A 26590-nucleotide genomic window follows, 5' to 3' on the forward strand; every position below is an offset into this window, starting at 1 on the left:
AGCTAACGAGTCCACACCCCCACCAGAAGCCTTCGCTCAGCTAACGAGTCCACACCCCCACCAGAAGCCTTCCCTCAGCTAACGAGTCCACACCCCCACCAGAAGCCTTCGCTCAGCTAATGAGTCCACACCCCCACCAGAAGCCTTCCCTCAGCTAACGAGTCCACACCCCCACCAGAAGCCTTCGCTCAGCTAACGAGACCACACCCCCACCAGAAGCCTTCGCTCAGCTAACGAGTCCACACACCCACCAGAAGCCTTCGCTCAGCTAACGAGTCCACACCCCCACCAGAAGCCTTCGCTCAGCTAACGAGTCCACACCCCCACCAGAAGCCTTCCCTCAGCTAACGAGTCCACACCCCCACCAGAAGCCTTCGCTCAGCTAACGAGTCCACACACCCACCAGAAGCCTTCGCTCAGCTAACGAGTCTACACCCCACCAGAAGCCTTCGCTCAGCTAACAAGTCTACACCCCACCAGAAGCCTTCGCTCAGCTAACGAGTCTACACCCCACCAGAAGCCTTCACTCAGCTAACGAGTCTACACCCTCACCAGAAGCCTTCGCTCAGCTAACGAGTCTACACCCCCACCAGAAGCCTTCGCTCAGCTAACGAGTCTACACCCCCACCAGAAGCCTTCGCTCAGCTAACGAGTCTACAGCCCACCAGAAGCCTTCGCTCAGCAGCTAACGAGTCCACACCTCCACACAAGTCCACACGAGGCCTTTGTTTCTGTTTGATAGAATTGTATATATATATTAAAACACTGATATTCTGCTCTATAACTCCTCCCTGAACCTCCCGCTGCCCTGTATCTCACTCTTTCATTGGCTGTCGGTCATCGTCAATGTAATTTTCAGAACTCATTTCACACAGCAGGAGTTTCAATCGCCGAGAGGTCCAGATATTTAGCATGCCAAATATTTCACTGGCGTCGGTGACTCATCTGCGATTCTCTCTGATCACGTCTTTGATTATTCACACTGTGTGATTGTCACTCGCATGCACGAGCATTCTGAGAATGCTTTCTCCCAACATAATGAAGACATTTTAAAAAAGTTCTACAAACAATTTATAAATTACATTTACATAACAAAAAATACAAGATATTTAATACACTCTAAAAAGTCAGAATGCCAGCTGTTATTTTATGTTATTGTATTTTACTGTCAAGTAGGAATCAAACACCAGTTGTTCAGTTACATTTAAAGCCGAGACATTTCATGTGTGAAAACCAGTCAATTCCAATAGGAATCAGGCAATCGGGAGTTTCACGAGACAATCAGAAAGCTGTTTGGTTTGAAAGTAACTTTTTAAGTAACTACGTTTGTCTGTCTGTCTCTCAGTGTCATTTAGTGTTGTGGTTCCTGGTGATCAGATAGTGGCTCATGTCGGGTCTACAGTCACTCTGCCCTGCTGGATCTCTCCTCCGGAGAACGCTGAAGCTCTGGAGATCCGCTGGTACCGTCATGACCAGTTCACCAACCCTGTTCTCTTCTATAAGCATGGCAAGATCCAGGATCTCCAGGAGGAATCATTCAGGAACCGAAGTTCACTGACTCTGCGCTCAGATCTGTCTGGAGGTCTGAAGGATGGAGACGTCTCTCTACGGCTGGAGAAACTCACAGTTCAGGATGAAGGCTCATTTCACTGTTATGTGAGTGGAGAAAGCACATATGGCAGCAGTAAAGTGGTTCTCAAAGTCACTGGTGAGTCCAATACATCCATACATTACATTTATTTATTGATCTAGAGCTTATTAAAGGAATAGTTCAGCTGTTTTGTTGCATGAGTAGGAATTTCTACCACTCTAACTCTGCAACAAATGGAATATCAAACCCATTTCTTTTCTTTTTTGCAGCAGAATGCTGCCATAATCTTTCAAATAAATTGTTAAGCCAACAATCAGGGAACGTTCTGGCAAAGTTCTCTCAAAGTTATAAAAACGTTTCTAGTATCGTTAATAGAATGTTACCTGGTCTAATAATATGTAGTGACTGGACCACATATATTAATAAATTAAATTAGCTCAATAGGGAATTATGGGGACTAATATTTAATTATTTATTATTAATCATAACTGGTTATGATCAAACAATAAATCTTCAAATCACCCAATAGGACATACCTAACCTAGGTATTTAAGCAATATAAATTTGGTTAACAACAATGGATTGCAATTAACGAATATATATTAAATCATTACAGAATAACCTTTAAAGAATTAATTCAAAACACATCTGATCCGTTCTTTTAACGAACGATCAGTACAATCTCTTATCAACTCTCAAAGCTTTTATTCCTTCTACCAAATCTCTGGGAAGGTTACTCTTCTGGCCACAAAGAGTAAACTTCGAGCTATTGGGATATTAGTTAGAAGTATTCAAAGATACTCATGAGAGCTGTAGCTAGATCTGAACATTAAAGTGACTTATGTCCTGTGAGCAGTAACAAGGACAATTAAACATGGATACAATGGTTTTAATAATTGATACTACGAATACATACGACTAGATAAAGAATACATGTATATACAGAATAACGACAGGTAACGAAATAGAAAAGGAGAAAGAAGAGAAAGGAAGGGATCAGAATGGCATTTCACAAACATTACTTCAGAGAGCCAGCAAAGAACAATATCACCTTAAACAGGGTTACTAGTCTTAAACGCATCTAAATTTCGATGGAATTTATACTTGCATGGGTTGCTTTGTGTTGAGTATAAAAGAATGCGTAAGGGTCCTTCTCAGAGTGTTCTGTGAGCTGGAGCGCTCTCTCTCAGTTCTTCCAAGTGTTCTCCGATCAGTGGGAAGTTTGAATGTAGTTTGAAAGTGAATGGTGCCAAAGGAGAGGAAGGTTTCCTTCGAAGTTATGGAAGTTCCTTGATGGTGTTCAGTGCCTGTCCGCCTTTGTCCAAGGACTGAGTAGCGGAGTGCGCTGACTTCAACGGAAACAACCAATGTTAGCTTCACCTCCTAGCCGAGGGCCGAAGCCTCATGGCAGGGGGTGAGCCGGCTTCAGAGGACAATAGGGAAGGTCCGAGGCCGAGTAGAGAAGAGACCAAAGAAATGTTTCCACTTGTCTTTTAAGACAATTAATCCACACCTCTTCTGGGTTAGTTTACCCAATCCAGAGGGTGAATTCTGAGCGGGAAAAATTCTCTTTGTCTCGGTTTACGACCTGCTTTGCATGTTTTATCAGGTGTCGTAAAGGGTGTCGATTTTATACAGTTTTACTCCCAAGTTTGCTAAACATATTAATGATACATTTCATAATCCTATTCTGTGCATCGTTGATTAAGACAAAGAGAGAGGAATATTTAGATATCAAACACATTATGGCTGGGAGATATTAAAGCAGAGATACATTCTTACACAGGAATACAAGCATTTAAAATGAACTTACATTGTTTATACATCATGACTATGTTGGTATGACATAGGGAGCATACATACACACAATGATACCTCATATACAGTCTGGAATAGTTTTAATTAAAGCTTCATAAGGAACGTCAGTGTGTGTGTTTTGGGAAGAGTCTCTGCGTCTCTCTGTCTGAGAGAATGTGAAGGGGGGAACAGGGTTCAAGTCATGTGATCAGATAACAATCTGATTGAAGTTGCCACAGTTTTCCAAAGATGCTGCCTGTCTAATTTCGACTGGGTCATAAAAACTGTCTTAGGTGTCAGCTTCTCCAGACTCGTTGGCATCGGGCCCCTAATTTATATGTGGCTAAAAGCTATCCACCCTAAACATCAGAATTTACTCATCTTTGATCCTGATGAGAGAGACTCCAGACGCTACATAATGTTCTCAAAAGGTTAACATAAAATCGTCATTCATACATTGTTGGTAGAAGGTTTTGTAGGTCTTCTTAGAACAACATTCTTGGAACATCCTTTAAATATTAAGAATGACAGCTTCAAATCAATAAGGTTGTCTGTTCATAACTTTTCCCTTAAAATGTATATGAAGTTTATGCAAGTTTTAAAAATAAAAACTTTATTTATATAGCGCTTTTACAATTATGATTGTTTCAAAGCAGCTTCACAGTGTTAAACTGGACAATACTGCAACAACATTTGATTTGTATAGTTTATAAACTACAGAAAAAACAGTTGTTAAAACCACTTTAATAGTAATTTTACTAGTCATAAAGTCATATTACTAAAACACAGTCATGTTGATCTGCATTTTAAACAATCTCATTCTTTATCAATTCAGTAATGTTCTCTGCAAGAACTAATGCAGTTGTTGAAAGAGAAATGAACAGAAGTCAAGAGTCATTAGCCCATCTAAAGCAAACACTGATCACCATAATGGTGACTTCAAATGAAATATTCAATAAAACATCAACATATAAATCTCTGTTAATTCTCAATAAGAACTTCTGTAGATATATGACATAAATACAGTCAAACTTTAGTCCATTCATGATCTAATTAACTGCAGTTGCTTCAGATTTAAATGCTGTAGATTGGACCCATATAGACAACGAGCAGCATTCATTTAACTAGTCTAAGTCTAAAGAATGTTGATCAAATTAACCTTCATAGAACAGAAAATGTGTTAGTTTTGAACCAGCCTCTATTGGACCACTAGAGATGCATTTACCCAAATAAATTAAAAATATACCTGCAGTGATTGTAGAGCATCTGTCTCTTCTGTCCCAGCTGTAGGATCCGCTCCTGTCCTGTTTCCACAGCCTCTGGATGATGGCCGTACGAACATCAGCTGTAGATCCAGCGGCTGGTACCCAGAGCCGAACATCACCTGGATGTCAGATGAGCGAAAGGTTCTCCGTCCTGGAGGAACATCTGGCAGTCGTGGAGCAGATGAGATGTTCTCTGTCCACAGCTGGACGGCCGTCTCTCGCTCGGACGCTCAACTGGTCTCATGCTCAATGGCTCTCAAGACTGGAGAGTTTAGAGAAGGAAGATTAAACATACAAGCCATCATCTCTTCAGGTCAGAGCACATCTCAGAACATTTGTAGATATCTGAACAATAGCCTTTTGTCAGTTTTTGGTAGTGATGTTACGTATGACACTGAAGCTTCGATGCGCGTATCGCGCATGCGAGAATATTTCTAGTGAAGCTCCGTATCGGGGTGTGTATTGGTTTCTCAGAGTCACGTGATTGATGACAAATGAAGCCTCACTTTCTGTCCAATCAAGAGTGTGTTTCGTTTTGTGTCTCAGACAGGCTCAGACAGGTTGACGGGTCTTTGAGAAGAGTGCTGTACTTTAAAAGTTAATCAATACATTATATTTAGATAACCAAAATGTATTTGTCACTATTTATTCTTTTTTTGTTGTTGTGTCTTTTTTTGCTAAAAAATTTGCACTTTGTTTAGGTAATTTGGTGTTAGGGGAGAGGGTGTTGGTGTTTGTATTTAGAATAATGAAGAAAAAAAAGAGTAATGGCCTTTCCTATCTGGGAATACTTTGAGTTTATAGCTTCCAATGTGTGTATGCTTTAAAAAATTAATAAATGGTCAATGGTAAATGGACTGCATTTATATAGCGCTTTCAAGAGACCCTATGGCCATCCGAAGCGCCTTAAATTTTTGCCTCATATTCACCCAGTTATACACCGACGGCTTTATCTGACAGAGCTTCTTCCAAAGGCTTCTGGCTGTTTTATTTAAAATAAGCACCCGATGGCGCTGTTTTCAACTCTCTCTGCGCTTCAAGTTAGGGTAAAGCCTCACTGCTTCATGAAGCTTAATTTCCCCATCCATAGTTTTTGGGACTGACAACCGCAAATGTCTAGCCTAGAAATCTAGACGCACCCTAGCGGCAGCAAATCTAATCTGCCCGCGAGTGTCGTCTAGCAACTCTCAATACACTTCTGAGCTGTATCCCTCTCAATCTGGATGGGCCAATCACATCGTGTATAGAGTCGGTGGGCGGGGCCATAATGACGACGGCCGAGTTGCGTTTACGTGCTTCTAGTAAACACAGAAACTGGCGGACGGCGGCGGTCTTTCAAATCAGCTTTGACCGCGACTCTGGAAGACTTGAGTAAAGCTTTTCTCTGAGAAAAGAACAAAGAACGGCACTGAAGTCATTCTGAAGAAGGGAAGATGTGTTCAGAGTTTAGCCGACCGGATACGGCGAATGTTTAATCTGTCAGCGAGCTCTGCTTCACCTTCAATGCTCTGGGTGGTGTAGCGCTATCCTATCGCGTGCAGAGGGAGTTTGACAGACTGCCGTTTATCCGCCCCTCAGATTGAGCCGTCAATGGGGAGTTTCCAGACCAAACATCTTGATGTGGGTCCGGCTTGTCAGGCTAGCAAATGTCCCGTTCACACACACAGAACATAACCTGAAATACAGGACTAATCCTATTCTGGTACTGCGTGAACATGGCCAAAGTGCACACCAGATGCATATTTAACTGACATCTAATTTCGCCAAGTGAGAGTGGAAACACAGCACTTGGATAGGCAAGAGTAAATGAGACAATAACACACAGGTGGAAGTAATCAGATCATGATTAGTCAGGCAATGGGTTATGGGTAATGTAGTTGATGATGAGATAGCACAGGAGACTGAAGGAGACGCCCTCTGGTGGTGATCATGGGCACTCCAGCTATTGTTCTGCGTAATCACTGTATTTGATTGATATATGTTGAAGGTGTTTCTCTTCCTCAGACTCATCAGACCCATGGAAGGCTCCTTTCTTCATCATTCTCCTTTGTGCTCTTCTGGGTTTGGTTGGGCTGATCCTCTACAAATACAGACACAAACTAACAGGTACAATCTGCTTAGTCTTCAGAAGGCTTTTATGCAGGCATTCATGCTTATGTGTTGATATTTTATTAAATCTTTCTTTCAGGGAAGAAAACTGCTAAAGAAGGTAATTAAGCTAATTCTGAAGTATTTGTAGAAACAATTAATAATTAAATCGTCAAAATGAAATGTTCTCTTATTTTAAACAATACATCTCTGGAGAGACCAACAGAAGAAGGTATCTGAAGAAGATTAATCATTACACCATCAGCAATGTACGGTACATGACATGCAAAAAAAGAAGGTAAATAGTACGCACTATTTACTATTTAGTTCCCTCAATTTATAAATCGTGCGCACTATTTACCAAATCGAGGGAACGAAATAGTAAATTGTGCGCATGATTTAGCCTACTATTTTTTTACTGCATGTCATGTGCGGGGCTCCGTAGCAATGCTCAAGTGCACGTCGTAGCAGAAATCTTTACCAGAACATAATGTGAATACAGTCCAAACTATAACTTTAATCTGGGAAACTGACAGTGTGTCCTCCTTTCTCTCCCGCTTCGCTCCACACTCAGACTGATTAAAGACAAAAACAAACAGATAAAATATCAGCGCTGCTCCTGAAGATCTGCTCATCTTGGTCAGAAGTTCATCTCCAGCCCTGACAGCAGTGTTGGGCAAGCTACTTGGAAAATGTAGTGAGCTAAGCTACCAGTTACTCTACATTAAATTAACGTTGTTGCAGTAAGTACGGTGTGTGTATGGAGCTGGAGCTGAACTCTGACCTGTGAAATCTCCAGGAACAGGAATGAGCTCTCCTGATCTATAAACACAATCCTGATATTCTAAAACATTGTGACTTTATAAGGTCAAATATTCTGGTTACTCACAGAGTCCTCAGCTAAACGAGAACCACCAACTCATGAGAACTCATTCAGTTTATGACTGAAGAACTCACAACCTCAGCAAACACTGATCGCTTTTACTTTCTTATTATTGATAATCCAGAACATCATATACCAGATTAATCCACACAGTCACATTGGGGACTTTTATATTTTATAACATCTTTAATAAATACTTTTATCAGCATAAAGAGCATCTTCTGCTTCAGTGGAAGCAACAAAATCATGACAGTGTTTTTCTCAAATATAACTTCATTATGGGGAATTAACAATACATTAAAGCTGTTCAAACTAATAATTCCTGTTATATATTGATGATAACTGCAGATGTTCTCAGTTACAGCTGTAGATTTCTTTCTCTAAAGTCTCCAATTGTTTGTCATTTTAGTTGTGGGAGACACAAATATAGAAGAACTGAGGAAACATGCAGGTATGATCCTCTCAGTTATAAATGCAGTTCATCATCTTCAGTCATAAATGCACAGATGTGGAAATATTGCACACACATGAGGATTAATACTGGATGATTTATGTATTTCTACCTCTCAGTTCAGATCACTATTGACCGTGAGCGTTCACATCCAGCTCTGATGATCTCTGAGGACTGTAAACTCTTGAGGGACAGTGCAGGATATAATTACATAGGAGAGGGATTTCCATATGAATTATGTGCATCTGGAGCTCAAACATTCACATCTGGACGCCACTATTGGGAGGTTGAGCTGGTACAAGAAAAGAGTACCAAAACACCTCCTAAAGAGCACTGGATGATTGGTGTGATGAAACACGGAAACTTTAGTTCAAGAGTCAGATCTGCTTTAACTCCATCAGACGGTTTCTGGTTCTTGTGTTCAGACGGTCCTAAAGGCTTTCACACCAACACTGTAACACCGATTACATTCCCACTGACGCCGAGACCTGAACGACTGGGAGTTCTGTTAGATTATGATGACGGTCAGCTGTCATTTTACAATGTCAAAGAGAGGAAACATCTGCTGACCATGAGCTCCAGATTCACTGAACCAGTCGCTCCGCTCTTTAATCCAGGAGTAGGTGATACAAGTCCAATTACAATTGTAGATTGTCCAAAACCTGTAGAATCTCCTGAAGAGTCCAGTCAACCTTTACTGGGTAACAGCTCAGAAACCTCACAGACCGATCCAGAGTTTAGACAGAATGATGAATAAGAACACAAAGTAAATCTCTTCTCAGATACTATAGATATAGCTCAGAGACGGACACAGATGGCTTTCCTGCTCATGCCAAAGACTCCTGGGATTGTAAACTCAAACTCGGGAACAAACGTTTTCTCCCAGTTTAGGATCAAGGGGCCCAACACATGATACTCAGAAATATTTGTTACTTTTTACGGTATTGAGAAATATTATGTGTAGAATGTTTGATATATATAATGTCTAACGGTGCCGTGAACAAATCATTTTGCTATTCATCAGATGATCATTGTACTCTGGACTCTGGACACTGTAACTGATCAGTGAACTGCGCGTTGATTAATGTTTGTGTTAATTTAATAAAAACACAATGATCACAATGGAGCGGTGAGTTCTTGTTTATCATTGGACTGGATGTTCCTGTAGACGGCTCTCTCTCTGCTTTCTGTGCCTTTCTGCAGCTGCAAATAAGAGACACAATCAGGTAATATCAACATAAATGACATACTAGGACACTCATAACAACATCAAAGCAGGTGTTGTTTATAGTTTATTTATATACAGTCTAGTGTCGTCATGATACCAAAATTACGACTTCGATACGATACCAGACTAAAATACCTCGATACTGATACTAAATCGATACCACCGTAAAAAAACAAAAAAAACAAACAGATAATATGATTAATATGACCACAGAACTTATTATTCATTGTTTTATTTTTTTGAACTAAAAATTCACTTGTCCAGCAGTTCGTGCACTGGTTTTGCCCATTCCCTCCTCAACGGCCAGTGGGAACATCCTCACAGAGATCATCATCAATCATGTTATCATTCACTAACCTTTCACTTCTCAACAGGTTGGGATGACCAAAATCTTATTTTATGATTTGTGTAATTTAAAAATTAAAAAAACATGACGTCATCCATTACCCTCCTGCTCATTCATTTTTTGAAGTTAGAACTCCACCTCCTCGTATTCCTCAATCTATATATTATCAACAATATAACAAGGAAAAAAACTCAAAAAATGTAAAATAATATCTGTTTTCTAATTAATTAAATGTAAAAATTTAATAGGGTCGATAGCGACCCGAGGTATGTAAGAGTGAACATATATTTTCTGTGCAAAAAGAAACCGCTCTGCAGCGCTTTGTGCAGCGCTCGTCTCAAGAAATGTAATTCCCGTTTAGTCCTCAAGGTGGCAATGTTTGACAAACGATGATGTGAGGTGTCAATCAAATTTACCTCAGGCACGATAACACAAATTGTCATGGCTCAGCGTTTTACAGCTGATCAAGTACGTAATCAAATGTTATCCTCGCTTGATGGTGGATCTGAAGATGAATCTGTCAGGGAACAAATTGTGATTTTGTTGATTTTGACGATGAAGAAAACAATAGCTTTAGTATCGTATCAGATAATTTGGATCAGGGGCGTTTCTAGGATTTTTATTTTAGGGGGGCTCAGCCCTCAGTGAGGGTAGGTCTGTAGAAAAAATGGTAACACTATTTAGTTTAGGGTCCAAATTGCGCTATTAACTAATAGCTTACAAACATGCATACCCAGAAGATATTGGCTGTTTATCATTACTTAAAAAGCAAATATATAACACCTTACTGTATGGCCATACTGTACATGCATTAATGATTAATCATACCCAATAATGAAGGCAGGTTTATAATAACCAAGATCCCAAATGTTAGGGGGTTCTAACATGGTCCCCCGAGAAAATTTTGATTTCTATGATCTACATATGAGCATTTTATGATGTTCTGAAGGCCAAAAAATTTGATAACAATAGCTTGAAAACCATGTCACTGGGCAGTAAATTATTTGTCGTTCTTATGTCCACATCTCTCGTTTTCTCTGTTTTTATCTTGCCCTGTCTCTTCATAACGCTGAGCTTTGACTGTTTTTTTCCGTTTTCGTCAGTGAATAAAGTGAACATATGATTTACATATTAACATACTGATATTTATGTTTCATGAATAATTTTCTTAGACACGTTAATTTACTGTTTATCAAAGTTTTAAGTTTATTAAAATCACAGTATGAACATTCATTAGGCTGCTAATCTTATGCCCAATACAGGCTGAAAAAGCTGAGTTTTTTTTTTATTTACTGAATGTTACAAATAGAATTATATTAATTTACAATATATACACATTCATTATTAAACTTACGCCTAATCTGATGAAAATGGCTTTGTTAATATTTTCTGTTCGTTAAGGCCAACATTATGAATCACATTGGCATATTTCCAGTTAAAAATGTCTAAAAATTTGACACAAGTTTATTCATTTGCCTAAATATTTTTTTCTTTTGATTAACATTTCTGACTTAAAGCAGAAGCTGTCAAACATGAATTTAATTTAGCTGCATTTATCTTACTTGACGTCGAGTTGCTCTGCTAAAATTTGCGCTCAGTCTCAGCAGTTTCTGTGTGACCATAAAGCCCGCCTACTCTGATTTGATTGGTTTTATCAAATATTTTGACATTGACGAGCGGTGACAGACCAATGACGCTCAGATTCACACACACACACACACACACACACACACACACACACACACACACACACACACACACACACACACACACCTCTGCTTCTGACGTGCGCTGCGCTCTGCTCAGAGCCGCTGCGGATTGGAGAGACTGACTAAAAAACGGGACGAAGCCGAAGCCTGCCGCCAGTTTCATATGTTTTAAAGGTTAATCACATATTTTTTAGGGGGGCTGAGGCATAAGTTTAGGGGGGCTGAAGCCCCCCTAAAAAGGGCCTAGCAACGCCTATGATTTGGATCCTGAATATGAGCCAGACACTACCGGGGAAATTAGCTCTGAAGACGACAGTGATGATGGAGAAGCAGCTGATCAAAACGAACCAGCCCAAGTTCCCACAGAAGAGACAGAGTCCTACACAAGCAAAAATGGACTTGTTTGGTTATCAGCTGACCCTCCCTCGAGCAGGAAAAGAGGATGCAATATTTGTCACACCAAAGAAGGGCCATGTGGCAAGGCAAAACTGGTTCTGACTGAAAGTGATGCTCTCTCATGTTTTATTGATAATGATATTCTGCACAAGGTGATTGAAAATACTAACCAGTAAGCAAGAATGTATATGGTGTCTAAAGGCAGAGATCCTAGCACATGGACACGAGTTGATGAAACTGAGATGAAAGCCGTGATCGGAGTCCTCTATCTGCTTGGAGTCTATCGCTCTCAGCACGAGTCTCTGCGCTCTCTCTGGTCCAGCGGTCACAGTGGGAGGCCAATATTCAAAGCTGCATTCAGCATCAATAGGTTTGAACAGATCGTATCATTTCTGAGATTTGAGGACCGTGACTCGCGTCATGTGAGAAGAATCAATGGCACGTTTGCTCCATTTAGATCACTCTGGAATGCCTTCAATGAAAATTGCAAGAAAAATTACAATGTTGGTCCATATGGGACAATCGATGAACAGCTCATCCCATTCAGAGGACGTTGCGGCTTCCGGCAGTACATGCCAAAAAAAGCCTGACAAATACGGCATGAAGCTGTTTCTGATGTGTGATGGTGCTACGGCATACACTTTCAATGGTCTACCATACACTGGCCGTGAAGGCGATCAGCGGTGCACAGGACTGGCAGAGAGTGTAGTAAAGAAACGGGTAAAACCAATTCTGAACTCTGGAGTAAATGTAACAACAGATAACTGGTTTACAAGTGCAAAACTCGCTACTGATTTGCTCTACAAAGGGTGCTGTGGACCACGTAGACCAACTGTGCCACAACTACAGTGTACAGAGGAGAACGTCTCGGTTACGTATGTAACCCTCGTTCCCTGAGGAGGGAACGGAGATGTAACGTCAGTGACTGACGAATGGGGGTTTCGCTTAGAAGCCTGTCATCTCCGAGACTAGAAAGCGCCCAATGGCAGTGCCAATGCCATGGGCATGCGAGATTTGCATGCGTAACTCCGCCTACCCACGTGGGTATATAAGGAAGTAGCTGGCATCATCGCATTATGTTTTACCTGCTGAGGAGCCAAGTTGAACTCCGTTCCAGCGGTACAGCGGATGTGGCAACGGGACGTTACGTCTCCGTTCCCTCCTCAGGGAACGAGGGTTACATACGTAACCGAGACGTTCCCTTTCGTTCAGTCACTCCGACGTAACGTCAGTGACTGACGAATGGGGGTCCCAATGCAATAACGCCACTCGGCTGTCTTCCAGTGCCCTGCGCAAGCGTGAGAACCCTGATGCAAGTTAGGACGGTCAAAGGCCTCTACTTAACGCAGGAATACCAAGGTACACTGGGAGGCATATTCCAGGAGGAGATATGCGCCAAGATGCCTACCCGTAGGGAGGACTTAGGAATACACGTAGGACCCCGGAGGGCTGCATACGGAAGATCACTGGGGTACCAGCCGAAGGTGGATTTTTAACCCCAGGGGGTGGCAAGGTTGCCAAGGGAATACACCCGCTCAGGGAGGCTTACGGTGGAAATACACATGTGGGGGTCGCCGGAGGGGAACCATGCACATGGGGCACCTGGCCGGACACGAGTGTCTGGGCAAAGGGCAGACTTACTGGCTTTGGCGTCGTCAGTGCTGGAGGAGCTCAGGGCTCTCGGGGAACTCACCTGAGAAGAATATCGCACGTATCCAGTCCGTGGAGTGGAATGGCGAGCAAGCGAAGACACCTGAGCCAATCCATTACCGGCCACTTGTCGAGGCGAGTACATAGTCGGATACAGGCTCCACTCGGAGGTTATAAAACCTGGCGAATGTGTTTGGTGTCGCCCAGCCTGCAGCTCTGCAGATGTCTGTCAGCGGAGCGCCATGTGCTAAGGCCCAAGAGGAGGCCACACTCCGGGTGGAATGGGCCCTGACCCCAAGGGGACATGGGCGTCCCTGCTGCTGGTAAGCCAAAACAATGGTGTCCACTATCCAGTGAGACAGCCTTTGCTTTGAGAGAGCCTTCCCTTTCAGCTTCCCACCATAACAGACAAAGAGCTGGTCTGAGGTCCTGAAACACTGCGTCCTGTCTACGTAAGCGCGAAGGGCGCGTACTGGACAGAGCAATGCCAAGGCTGGGTCTGCCTCCTCCAAAGGCAGCGCTTGCAGGTTCACCACCTGGTCTCTGAACGGAGTGGTGGGAACCTTGGGCACATATCCAGGCCGGGGTCTCAGGATCACGTGAGAGTCGGCCGGCCCGAATTCCAGGCACGCTTCGTCAACCGAAAATGCCTGCAGGTCCCCTACCCTCTTGATGGAGGCCAGTGCGGTCAGGAGCGCTGTCTTCATAGACAAGAACTTAACATCTACTGACCGCAAAGGCTCAAATGGGGCCCTCTGCAGAGCACTTAGAACTACTGAGAGGTCCCAAGAGGGTACGAGAGGAGCACGAGGAGGATGTAGTCTCCTCGCACCCCTCAGGAACCTGATGACCAGGTCGTGCTTACTTACCGTTTTCCCGTCCAGGAGGTCATGATAGGCGGCGATAGCGGCCACATAAACCTTCAGGGTGGATGGAGACAGCCTTCGATCCAACCCTTCCTGGAGGAAAGAGAGCACAGACCCGATCGGGCATTTCCAGCGGTCTTCTTGGCGAGAAGAGCACCAATTGACGAAGAGGTTCCACTTCAACGCATAGGCCTGTCTCGTGGACTCGGCCCGAGCGGAAGTGATGGTAGCCACCACCGGAGGTGGTAGGGTACTCAAACCTCCCGCGTCCCGTCCAGGAGCCACACGTGGAGGTTCCAAAGATCGGGACGCGGGTGCCACAGGGTGCCCCGTCTCTGAGAGAGTAGGTCTTGTCTCAGAGGAATTGGCCAGGGAGGGGCTGTCGCAAGGAGCACTAGTTCTGGGAACCAGGTCCGGCCGTGCCAGTATGGGGCGACCAAAATGACTTGCTCCTTGTCCTCCCTGACCTTGCACAGAACACGTGCAAGAAGGCTCACTGGGGGAAACGCATACTTGCGTAGGCCCCGCGGCCAGCTGTGCGCCAGTGCATCCGTGCCGAGCGTGCCCTCGGTCAGGGAATAGTACAGGCTGCAGTGGGACGAGTCGTGGGAGGCAAACAGATCTACCTGTGCGTCCCCGAACTGATCCCAAATCAGCTGGACCGACTGGGGATGGAGTCTCCACTCCCCAGGGATTGGCTGAACCCGTGAGAGCTCGTCGGCTGCACGGTTCAGGATCCCCGGGATATGGACAGCACGAAGGGACCTCAGGCGCTTCTGACTCCATAAAACGAGATGGCGGGCGAGTTGAGACATGCGGCGGGAGCGTAGACCGCCCTGGTGGTTGATGTACGCTACTACGGCCGTGTTGTCCGATCTGACTAGTACGTGTTGACCCTTCAGCAACGCTCGGAAGCGGTGCAGGGCGAACCGTACTGCCAGCAACTCGAGGCAATTGATATGCAGGCGGCTCTGGCTCTCTGACCAAGAGCCGGCGGCTGCATGTCCATTGCACATGGCACCCCAACCCGTGGTGGACGCATCTGTTGACACAACAACATGCCGGGAAACTCGTTCTAAGGGCACTCCTGCCCGTAGAAAACGACCACTGGGTGAGTGTCTGTCTGCAGGCCTGAGTCACTGGGACCCGGAGCGTGCCAGACCGCCATGCCCATCTCGGGACTCGATCGCGAAGCCAGTGCTGAAGCGGTCTCATATGAAGCAATCCGAGCGGCGTTACCGCGGCTGCAGATGCCATATGCCCCAGGAGCCTCTGAAACAGTTTCAGTGGAACCGCACGCTTGCTCTCTATCTGCCTGAGGCAAGTCAGCAGCGACTGCCACATCTGCCCATCATCACTAGATCGCACAACAGTGGGCCGCTGCTGTGAGTGTGGCCAGCCATGCTGCAATGACCACAACAGAGTCACTGTCTTTTGTTACTATTGTTCTCATTGAGCCTATACAATTCAGCTAGTTTGAAGTAAATGTATAGGCCTACACAGTACATGAGAAAATGTTAATGTGCGATAGTGTAGCCAATTGATTGTGAAAATGCTTCGTTGATTTTGTAAATGCTTCATGGATTTTGTTTTATATTTTATATTATTTGTATGTTCGTATTGTTTACTTAAGTTATTTGACTAATTTATAGTGATTAGCAGCAGTTTTATAGTTTTTATCTGACAAAACAGGCTGTGCGTTTGCAGCGGTTTATCAAAGTTACATATGAAACATGTATGGTGAAGTAGTTTTGAACTATGGTAGGCTAATGATACAGGATGAAATGGTTTATACTGATGAGAGTGTAGGAGAATTAGAGATCATTTTTATTTACATTTCTGAAGAGAGTAGACCAAACTTTTAAATCGCTTTGACACCGATTTCCATGCGCAATTAGTTATGTTCTTTCCGCAACTTCTAAAAGTTGTATTCGTTACATAAATGCTAATATTGTTTTAATCCATGAAAATTGTGCCTGATAAAATGATGTTAATAACGAAAATAACTCATATTTTAATGATTTCTTTTGGTGATTGATATTATTTACAAATGAAATACGCTGCTTTGATAATTTCAGTGTTTGAATTAAAAATGTTATCCTTGTATTTTTTTCATCTGTTTGATAACAAATAAAATAACAAATAAAATGTCAAAATATAACAAAAATATGTTTTGTTTTATCATTTTGTAATTGTTAAAAAATACTAAGAGAGTTTTATACTAATGGGGCAGTTTAGCTATCCATCTGTGTTAGAAATATGCACGGGGTCGCTAACGACCCCAATATGTAAGAATGATTGGCGAAACAGTCATGCATTTAAGGGTTAATTGTATCTGTTTTAAAAAATAAGCAAAAAAATGCAAATTACAAACAATATGACAAAATCTGCGCTATTTTTCAGCTACATTAGGTCTATTTAACAGTAGCAAGTCAAGAAAGAAATTAAATAATCAAATATAAAACTGCTTACTTACTCTTAACTCTATAATTTAACTCTACACTGATTCTTAATAAATATATTTTAGTTATTTAGCCAAGCATGTGGTGGTTTTCTATTTTTCATTGTTTGCTTAACATTAATCACAGAATATTAAGTCTGGCTTAAGACCTGCACTGATCTAATTACCTCAGCTGTAGGCGTTCACTAAAGACATATCCGACTGCGTTTACCTCAATACACATCAGACATATTTTTACATATTTTTGACCATTCAAACCCAAATAATAATCCGCGAAAGAACTGAATGGCGATCACATGTCTGTGCGTGCGCTTCAGGTCAGAGTCCAGTAGCGTGAGCACGTCCCGCACCACGCTTTTTCTTCTCATGCGCGTGTAACAGGAAAAAGAAAATTGTTATGAATTGTGCCAAAATGTTAGTTTGTTTTATAATAATTTCCATTAAGAGAGTATATTGAGTGCATCCAGGGATATGGGGACACCTACAGGTGACTAAGGTAAATTATAACGAGTCAGCCATTTTCTCCTCAGTCGCATTAAGCTGTTGAGGAGAACGGTAGGTGTAAAATCTCTCTCCGGTCAGACAAATAAAATATAGTCAGAAATGATCTTTTAAGGTCAAAATTGTTCTTTAAAAAGTGTTTTGAGTTATAAGTGATATAGGATTGACTGATAATCTTTCTCTGTATTTTCTTGTTGCTTATTTTTACACTTGCATTTGTTTCTGCCAGTTGTGTGACCGGATGAGCTGTTTATTACATCTTTGTGGTGTCATTTCATGTGTTTCAGGTATGATGCACTATTATTTGTATGATGTTATGTTTTGCATGTTCAATGAAGAAAAAAGAAAGAAATTGAGCTCTTAGGTGAAAACCTGGTTTGTTGTTTATTGAACTGTAGGCTGAGTCGCATTAAGCTGTTGAGGAGAACGTTGTGTGACCGGATGAGCTGTATATTACATCTTTGTGGTGTCATTTCATGTGTTTCAGTAAACACGAGTGAGCTCAGTTTATGTCTCCGTGTGGTCCTTCCCGGGAGGGTCGAAATACAAAGAGCGAACCAGAAAAGAGGGGTTACACGCGCATATTTCTGTTGCTTTCTCTGTCATGCGTTGCGCGTACATATTTAACTCTTCTGCTTCTAATGTTTAGTGAACAGTGGAAGCAGAGCTCTGCACGCACGTCCTGACACCTGCTGTCACACATCCACGCAAATTAAAGGGTTAGTTCACCCAAAAATGAAGATTATTTCATTAATTACTCACCCTCATGTCGTTGGACACCCGTAACACCTTCGTTCATCTTCAGAACACAAATGAAGATATTTTTGTTGAAAGCTGATTGCTGAGAAAGGCTTCAGATAGGCCTCCATTGGGATTCAGTACATTTCCACTCACAAGACCCATAAAGGCACCAAAGACTTCGTTACAAAGTCCATCTCACTACAGTGGCTGTACAATAATTGTACCAAGCGGCGAGAACAGTTTTTTTGCGCAAAAGAAATCTAAATAATGACTTTATCTGCCAAGATATTGTCTTCCGTGTAGGTCTCGGACGTGAACTCACGTGATAGCGGCTCCTCCTCTTCTGGGTCGTGTATTCGCTATGATTCGAACGGCAGAGCTGTGTCATATTCTCACGCATGCGTCGAGTTCACGTCAATAATTTGGTGGATTATATCGTTATTTTGATTTTTGTGCGCACAATAACTATTTCCGTCGCATTGTATAATTATTGTACAGCCACTGTAGTGAGATGGACTTTGTAACAAAGTCTTTAGTGCCTTTATGGGTCTTGTGAGTGGGTCAGTGGAAATGTACTGAATGCCAATGGAGGCCTATCTGAAGCCTTTCTGAAGCCTTTCTCAGCTTTCAACAAAAATATCTTCATTTGTGTTCTGAAGATGAACGAAGGTGTTACAGGTGTCCAACGACATGAGGGCGAGTAATTAATGAAATAATTTTCACTTTTGGGTGAACTAACCCTTTAAGAATACAGCTCATAGGCGCTGTCCTCCTTAAAGTACCGGTACTAATAATAGTCCATATAGTACCGTTTGTAATAGTAGGGTATCGCAATACTTTGCTAGTACCGGTATATCGTTCAACACTAATACAGTCCCACCAGGATTTCACAATTTGTTTTTTTTTTTGTGATTTTTTGCGATCAAAATGATTATAATTAGGACACTACTTTTAATAGTTGGTATCATACATGGCAAAAAACAACATTTTTTTCAGGCTTGGAAATAGAGATGCACTATATTGCCAAAAGTATTGGGAACAACAGTAACGCAAGGTCTCAGAGTGGGGTCAGCGCATGCTGAGGGTCACAGTGCGCAGAAGTCACCAACTTTCTGCAGAGTCGCATGATTGTGGCTGATGATAAGGAAAAAAACACTGAAGTGTCCTTCTAAAAAAAATAGCAATGGTTTTGCTACAAAAAAGGTTATTTTCCCCAAATGTAACCACTGACCATAGTTTAACCGGTATTTGTAATAAAACTGTGGTTTTACAAACGGTAATCAAACCATGGTTATTTTTTAAACTGCACCACCACAGTTAGTAGAGATAAAATCTGATTCTCACATTGGGTTTACTTTAAAACTCTGACAGGTTTTTCCCATCCCATATTTAGCATAATGTCACTATTTTGGTCTTTTGGCAATTAAAATGAACCAAACTCTGAAGATCTCCAAACACTTACATTAATAACAAAGATAGGTTACACTTTATTTAAGGTGTCCGTGTTACAGTCTAATTATGCATTTAAGTACTGTGTAATATAATTAACTTAATGTATTTACCTTAGGGATTGGTGTTTAGTTGCATGTAATTATTTATAATTTATAGTACTTATACTACAGCAACATGTAACAATGACACTGTCAAAAAGGGGTTACCAAAATATATAATTAGTGGATCAGATCCCACACTTAAAACAACAGTAAATCTCACATTGTTCACTTAAACTGAATGCATTTCACTATGAAACGTATTCTCATGAATCCTCGTGATCCCAGTGCTGAGTGGAACAACCAGATGACAGCACACAACGAAGAACAAGCAAACTCCAGGAACCAGAAACATCGAGGGGAACAGCGCAGAAACACACACCGGGGAACCACAATGATCTGACAACAAGAGACACCAGTACTGCACATATAAAGACACACAATAATGAGAACCAGCTGGCATTGCTGATCAGTGATGATCAGTGACCACTCCCACATACACAACACAAGCAACATTACAACCAGAGCAACAAAGGTGAAAAAGAGCTTGTTGATAGATTAAACATTCACCATATCCGGTCGGTTAAACTCAGAACACATCTTCCCTTTTTAAGAATGACTTCAGTGCCGTTCTTTGTTCTATTCTCAGAGAAAAGCTTAACTCAAGTCTTCCAGAGTCGCGGTCAGAGCTGATTCGAAAGACCGCCGCTGTTTGCCAGTTTCTGTGTTTACTAGAAGCACGCAAACGCAACTCGGCCATCGTCATGGCCCCGCCCACCAACTCTATACACGATGTGATTGGCCCGTCCAGATTGTGAGGAATACAGCTCAGAAGGGTATTGAGAGTTCCTAGACGACACTCATGGGCAGATTAAATTTGCTGCCGCTAGGGTGCGTCTAGATTTCTAGGCTAATACAATATAATAAACATAACATAAATGAATAAAAAAATTTGAAAAACGAGCTGGATATTCTGTGATAGTGGCTGCACAATGTTGACTTTTGTGATTGGCCAATTCCGGCAGTCTGCAGCCAGTAGAAATTATTGTCCATCTGTGTGTGTATTATTCCTTACAGAACTTCAAAATGGACCGACTGAGGTAAATTATCTGAAGGGATTTTGACAGAGAATCTGAATAGAAACCATTACTTTAACAATGCCATAACAGAAACTTTGAAATGGATAAAGCTGTGTTAATTTACCTGACATTATCCTGTCTATAAATTTAACACATGATCATGTAAACATTATCTGTCAGTCTTGTCCGAAAAGAGCTTGAATTTCCTTTATACATCAAGTGAAAACAGTAACAGATTCAGAAACAAAATACATGCGAGATATGCACAAAACACACACAAATGGCAACCCATGCTTGTCAAAACTGGAAATGCAATGAAAACACAGGCCAAGCATGTAATAGATAGGCTACCTGAAAAATAAAACAAGTACGCCAGCAGCCCTATCACCCTGTAGCCCAAGACTGGTTTCCCACTGAAGCTAAGCAGGGCTGAGCCTGGCTAGTAACTGGATGGGAAACCAACTGGGAAAACCAGGAGCTGCTGGTAGAGGTGTTAGTGAGGCCAGCAGGGGGTGCTCACCCTGTGGTCTGTGTGGTTCCTAATGCCCCAGTATAGTGATGGTGTTAGTGAGGCCAGCAGGGGATGCTACCCCTGTGGTCTGTGTGGGTCCTAATGCCCCAGTATAGTGATGGTGTTAGTGAGGCCAGCAGGGGGTGCTCACCCTGTGGTCTGTGTAGGTCCTAACGCCCCAGTATAGTGATGGTGTTAGTGAGGCCAGCAGGGGGCGCTCACCCTGTGGTCTGTGTGGGTCCTAATGCCCCAGTATAGTGATGTGTTAGTGAGGCCAGCAGGGGGCGCTCACCCTGTGGTCTGTGTGGGTCCTAACGCCCCAGTATAGTGATGTGGGGGCACTCACCCTGTGGTCTGTGTGGGTCCTAACGCCCCAGTATAGTGATGGTGTTAGTGAGGCCAGCAGGGGGCGCTCACCCTGTGGTCTGTGTGGGTCCTAACGCCCCAGTATAGTGATGGTGTTAGTGAGGCCAGCAGGGGGCGCTCACCCTGTGGTCTGTGTGGGTCCTAACGCCCCAGTATAGTGATGGTGTTAGTGAGGCCAGCAGGAGGCGCTCTCCCTGTGGTCTGTGTGGGTCCTAACGCCCCAGTATAGTGATGGTGTTAGTGAGGCCAGCAGGGGGAGCTCACCCTGTGGTCTGTGTGGGTCCTAACGCCCCAGTATAGTGATGGTGTTAGTGAGGCCAGCAGGGGGAGCTCACCCTGTGGTCTGTGTGGGTCCTAACGCCCCAGTATAGTGATGGTGTTAGTGAAGCCAGCAGGGGGCGCTCACTCTGTTTTCTGTGTGGGTCCTAATGCCCCAGTATAGTGATGGTGTTAGTGAGGCCATCAGGGGGCGCTCACCCTGTGGTCTGTGTGGGTCCGAATGCCCCAGTATAGTGATGGTGTTAGTGAGGCCAGCAGGAGGCGCTCACCCTGTGGTCTGTGTGGGTCCTAACGCCCCAGTATAGTGATGGTGTTAGTGAGGCCAGCAGGGGGCGCTCACCCTGTGGACTGTGTGGGTCCTAATGCCCCAGTATAGTGATGGTGTTAGTGAGGCCATCAGGGGGCGCTCACCCTGTGGTCTGTGTGGGTCCTAACGCCCCAGTATAGTGATGGTGTTAGTGAGGCCAGCAGGGGGCGCTCACCCTGTGGTCTGTGTGGGTCCTAATGCCCCAGTATAGTGATGGTGTTAGTGAGGCCATCAGGGGGCGCTCACCCTGTGGTCTGTGTGGGTCCTAACGCCCCAGTATAGTGATGGTGTTAGTGAGGCCAGCAGGGGATGCTCACCTGTGGTCTGTGTGGGTCCTAACGCCCCAGTATAGTGATGGTGTTAGTGAGGCCAGCAGGGGATGCTCACCCTGTGGTCTGTGTGGGTCCTAACACCCCAGTATAGTGATGGTGTTAGTGAGGCCATCAGGGGGCGCTCACCCTGTGGTCTGTGTGGGTCCTAACGCCCCAGTATAGTGATGGTGTTAGTGAGGCCAGCAGGGAGCGCTCACCCTGTGGTCTGTGTGGGTCCTAACGCCCCAGTATAGTGATGGTGTTAGTGAGGCCATCAGGGGGCGCTCACCCTGTGGTCTGTGTGGGTCCTAACGCCCCAGTATAGTGATGGTGTTAGTGAGGCCAGCAGGGGGCGCTCACCCTGTGGTCTGTGTGGGTCCTAACGCCCCAGTATAGTGATGGTGTTAGTGAGGCCAGCAGGGGATGCTCACCCTGTGGTCTGTGTGGGTCCTAACGCCCCAGTATAGTGATGGTGTTAGTGAGGCCAGCAGGGGATGCTCACCCTGTGGTCTGTGTGGGCGCCCCAGTATAGTGATGGTGTTAGTGAGGCCAGCAGGGGGTGCTCACCCTGTGGTCTGTGTGGGTCCTAACGCCCCAGTATAGTGATGGTGTTAGTGAGGCCAGCAGGGGGCGCTAACCCTGTGGTCTGTGTGGGTCCTAACGCCCCAGTATAGTGATGGTGTTAGTGAGGCCAGCAGGGGGCGCTCACCCTGTGGTCTGTGTGGGTCCTAACGCCCCAGTATAGTGATGTGGGGGCACTCACCCTGTGGTCTGTGTGGGTCCTAACGCCCCAGTATAGTGATGGAGTTAGTGAGGCCAGCAGGGGGCGCTCACCCTGTGGTCTGTGTGGGTCCTAACGCCCCAGTATAGTGATGGTGTTAGTGAGGCCAGCAGGGGGCGCTCACCCTGTGGTCTGTGTGGGTCCTAACACCCCAGTATAGTGATGGTGTTAGTGAGGCCATCAGGGGGCGCTCACCCTGTGGTCTGTGTGGGTCCTAACGCCCCAGTATAGTGATGGTGTTAGTGAGGCCAGCAGGGAGCGCTCACCCTGTGGTCTGTGTGGGTCCTAACGCCCCAGTATAGTGATGGTGTTAGTGAGGCCATCAGGGGGCGCTCACCCTGTGGTCTGTGTGGGTCCTAACGCCCCAGTATAGTGATGGTGTTAGTGAGGCCAGCAGGGGGCGCTCACCCTGTGGTCTGTGTGGGTCCTAACGCCCCAGTATAGTGATGGTGTTAGTGAGGCCAGCAGGGGATGCTCACCCTGTGGTCTGTGTGGGTCCTAACGCCCCAGTATAGTGATGGTGTTAGTGAGGCCAGCAGGGAATGCTCACCCTGTGGTCTGTGTGGGCGCCCCAGTATAGTGATGGTGTTAGTGAGGCCAGCAGGGGGTGCTCACCCTGTGGTCTGTGTGGGTCCTAACGCCCCAGTATAGTGATGGTGTTAGTGAGGCCAGCAGGGGGCGCTAACCCTGTGGTCTGTGTGGGTCCTAACGCCCCAGTATAGTGATGGTGTTAGTGAGGCCAGCAGGGGGCGCTCACCCTGTGGTCTGTGTGGGTCCTAACGCCCCAGTATAGTGATGTGGGGGCACTCACCCTGTGGTCTGTGTGGGTCCTAACGCCCCAGTATAGTGATGGTGTTAGTGAGGCCAGCAGGGGGCGCTCACCCTGTGGTCTGTGTGGGTCCTAACGCCCCAGTATAGTGATGGTGTTAGTGAGGCCAGCAGGGGGCGCTCACCCTGTGGTCTGTGTGGGTCCTAACGCCCCAGTATAGTGATGGTGTTAGTGAGGCCAGCAGGAGGCGCTCACCCTGTGGTCTGTGTGGGTCCTAACGCCCCAGTATAGTGATGGTGTTAGTGAGGCCAGCAGGAGGCGCTCTCCCTGTGGTCTGTGTGGGTCCTAACGCCCCAGTATAGTGATGGTGTTAGTGAGGCCAGCAGGGGGCGCTCACCCTGTGGTCTGTGTGGGTCCTAACGCCCCAGTATAGTGATGGTGTTAGTGAGGCCAGCAGGGGATGCTCACCCTGTGGTCTGTGTGGGTCCTAATGCCCCAGTATAGTGATGGTGTTAGTGAGGCCAGCAGGGGATGCTCACCCTGTGGTCTGTGTGGGCGCCCCAGTATAGTGATGGTGTTAGTGAGGCCATCAGGGGGCGCTCACCCTGTGGTCTGTGTGGGCGCCCCAGTATAGTGATGGTGTTAGTGAGGCCAGCAGGGGGCGCTAACCCTGTGGTCTGTGTGGGTCCTAACGCCCCAGTATAGTGATGGTGTTAGTGAGGCCAGCAGGGGGCGCTCACCCTGTGGTCTGTGTGGGTCCTAACGCCCCAGTATAGTGATGGTGTTAGTGAGGCCAGCAGGGGGCACTCACCCTGTGGTCTGTGTGGGTCCTAACGCCCCAGTATAGTGATGGTGTTAGTGAGGCCAGCAGGGGATGCTCACCCTGTGGTCTGTGTGGGTCCTAACGCCCCAGTATAGTGATGGTGTTAGTGAGGCCAGCAGGGGGCGCTCACCCTGTGGTCTGTGTGGGTCCTAACGCCCCAGTATAGTGATGGTGTTAGTGAGGCCAGCAGGGGATGCTCACCCTGTGGTCTGTGTGCATCCTAACGCCCCAGTATAGTGATGGTGTTAGTGAGGCCAGCAGGGGGCGCTCACCCTGGGGTCTGTGTGGGTCCTAATGCCCCAGTATAGTGATGGTGTTAGTGAGGCCAGCAGGGGGCGCTCACCCTGTGGTCTGTGTGGGTCCTAATGCCCCAGTATAGTGATGGTGTTAGTGAGGCCAGCCGGGGGGCGCTCCCCCTGGGGTCTGTGTTGGTCCGAATGCCCCAGTATAGTGATGGTGTTAGTGAGGCCAGCCGGGGGGCGCTCACCCTGTGGTCTGTGTGGGTCCTAATGCCCCAGTATAGTGATGGTGTTAGTGAGGCCAGCAGGGGGCGCTCCCCCTGGGGTCTGTGTGGGTCCGAATGCCCCAGTATTGTGATGGTGTTAGTGAGGCCAGCAGGGGGCGCTCACCCTGTGGTCTGTGTGGGTCCTAACGCCCCAGTATAGTGATGGTGTTAGTGAGGCCAGCAGGGGGCGCTCACCCTGTGGTCTGTGTGGGTCCTAACACCCCAGTATAGCGATGGGGACACTATACTGACAAAGAGCACCGTCCTTCGGATGAGACGTTAAACCGAGGTCCTGACTCTCTGTGGTCGTTAAAAATCCCAGGATGTCCTTCGATAAAGAGTAGGGGTGTAACCCCGGCATCCTGACCAAATTTGCCCATTAGCCCCTGTCCATCATGGCCTCCTAATAATCCCCATATAATGTTTGGCCTAATCACTCGGTCTCCTCTCCACCAATCAGCTGGTGTGTGGTGAGCGTTCTGGCGCAATATAACTGCCGTCGCATCATCAGGTGGTGCTGCATGTAACAAATTATTCATTATTAAGGAATAAGGAAATAAAGAAGAAAAGAAAAAGAAAAAAAGAACGGTAAAACAAGTTGTAAAACAAGCTAAATGTAGCCTAGCTGTGAGGTAATCCATTTAGGCTAAACTCTTTGCAAATAGTATTTTATTTAAAATATACACACATAATACAAAAATACCATTAATCCCCCTTGAACTGCACAACTTTACAGTAAACATACTAATAAAGTTTGTGATATTACGTTAGAAAAAGTTACATTACATATTGAGCCGGTTCTTCTCCCGCAGGTGTGTGTGGTGGTCACGGCTCTGCTTGCTTTGAGCTTAGCCCATTAGAGAGCATTACTAATTTCCCCTTTTTTATTTATAACAAGAGGTTATCAATGATGCGTAAGCTATATTATTAGCTATATTACTAACCTAAGACAAAGTGTAGAATTAAGTAAATAATATAGAAATATATATATATTTTTTTAAATAATAATACTGGAACAAAGGCTTGTTTGTAACCTTTTCCCACACAAGTTTGAAATGTTCCAAATGACCCCCAGACTTTTGTGGTTTTGTGTGAATATTGTTTTAAGTTCACTCGGGATTATATAGCTAGACTTCAGTGTCGGAGCGACGAGATCTGTGTCTATTGAGTCACTTCATAAAACATTTACATTTATGCATTTAGCAGACGCTTTTATCCAAAGCGACTTACAACTCAGGAGAACAGGAAGCGATCCGTCAAGAAGAGGCAACGAAACACAAAAAGTGCCCTAAATACTAAGATTTGTACACTGCTCAGAGTAGCAAAGACCAGAAAAGGAAAGAAGAAATGAGAAATAGAGGGGGAAAGAATTTTTTTATTTATTTTTTTTTTATGT

At 44.8% G+C, this 26590-nt stretch overlaps 1 protein-coding gene across 1 annotated transcript; it reads left to right on the forward strand.

Moving 5' to 3' along the window:
• The first annotated feature begins 1222 nt into the window (after nt 1-1222).
• On the forward strand, nt 1223-8206 carry LOC137077202 (butyrophilin subfamily 1 member A1-like). Its single transcript, XM_067445226.1, has 6 exons — nt 1223-1304; nt 1346-1708; nt 4673-4966; nt 6658-6759; nt 6842-6862; nt 8034-8206. Exons 1-6 carry the CDS (start codon nt 1223-1225, stop codon nt 8120-8122), a joined length of 951 nt encoding a protein of 316 aa, XP_067301327.1. The 3' UTR covers nt 8123-8206.
• Nucleotides 8207-26590: the final 18384 nt, after the last annotated feature.

The sequence above is a fragment of the Pseudorasbora parva genome, chromosome 1 (genome assembly GCF_024679245.1).
Source record: "Pseudorasbora parva isolate DD20220531a chromosome 1, ASM2467924v1, whole genome shotgun sequence".
In the NCBI taxonomy this organism is placed as follows: domain Eukaryota; kingdom Metazoa; phylum Chordata; class Actinopteri; order Cypriniformes; family Gobionidae; genus Pseudorasbora; species Pseudorasbora parva.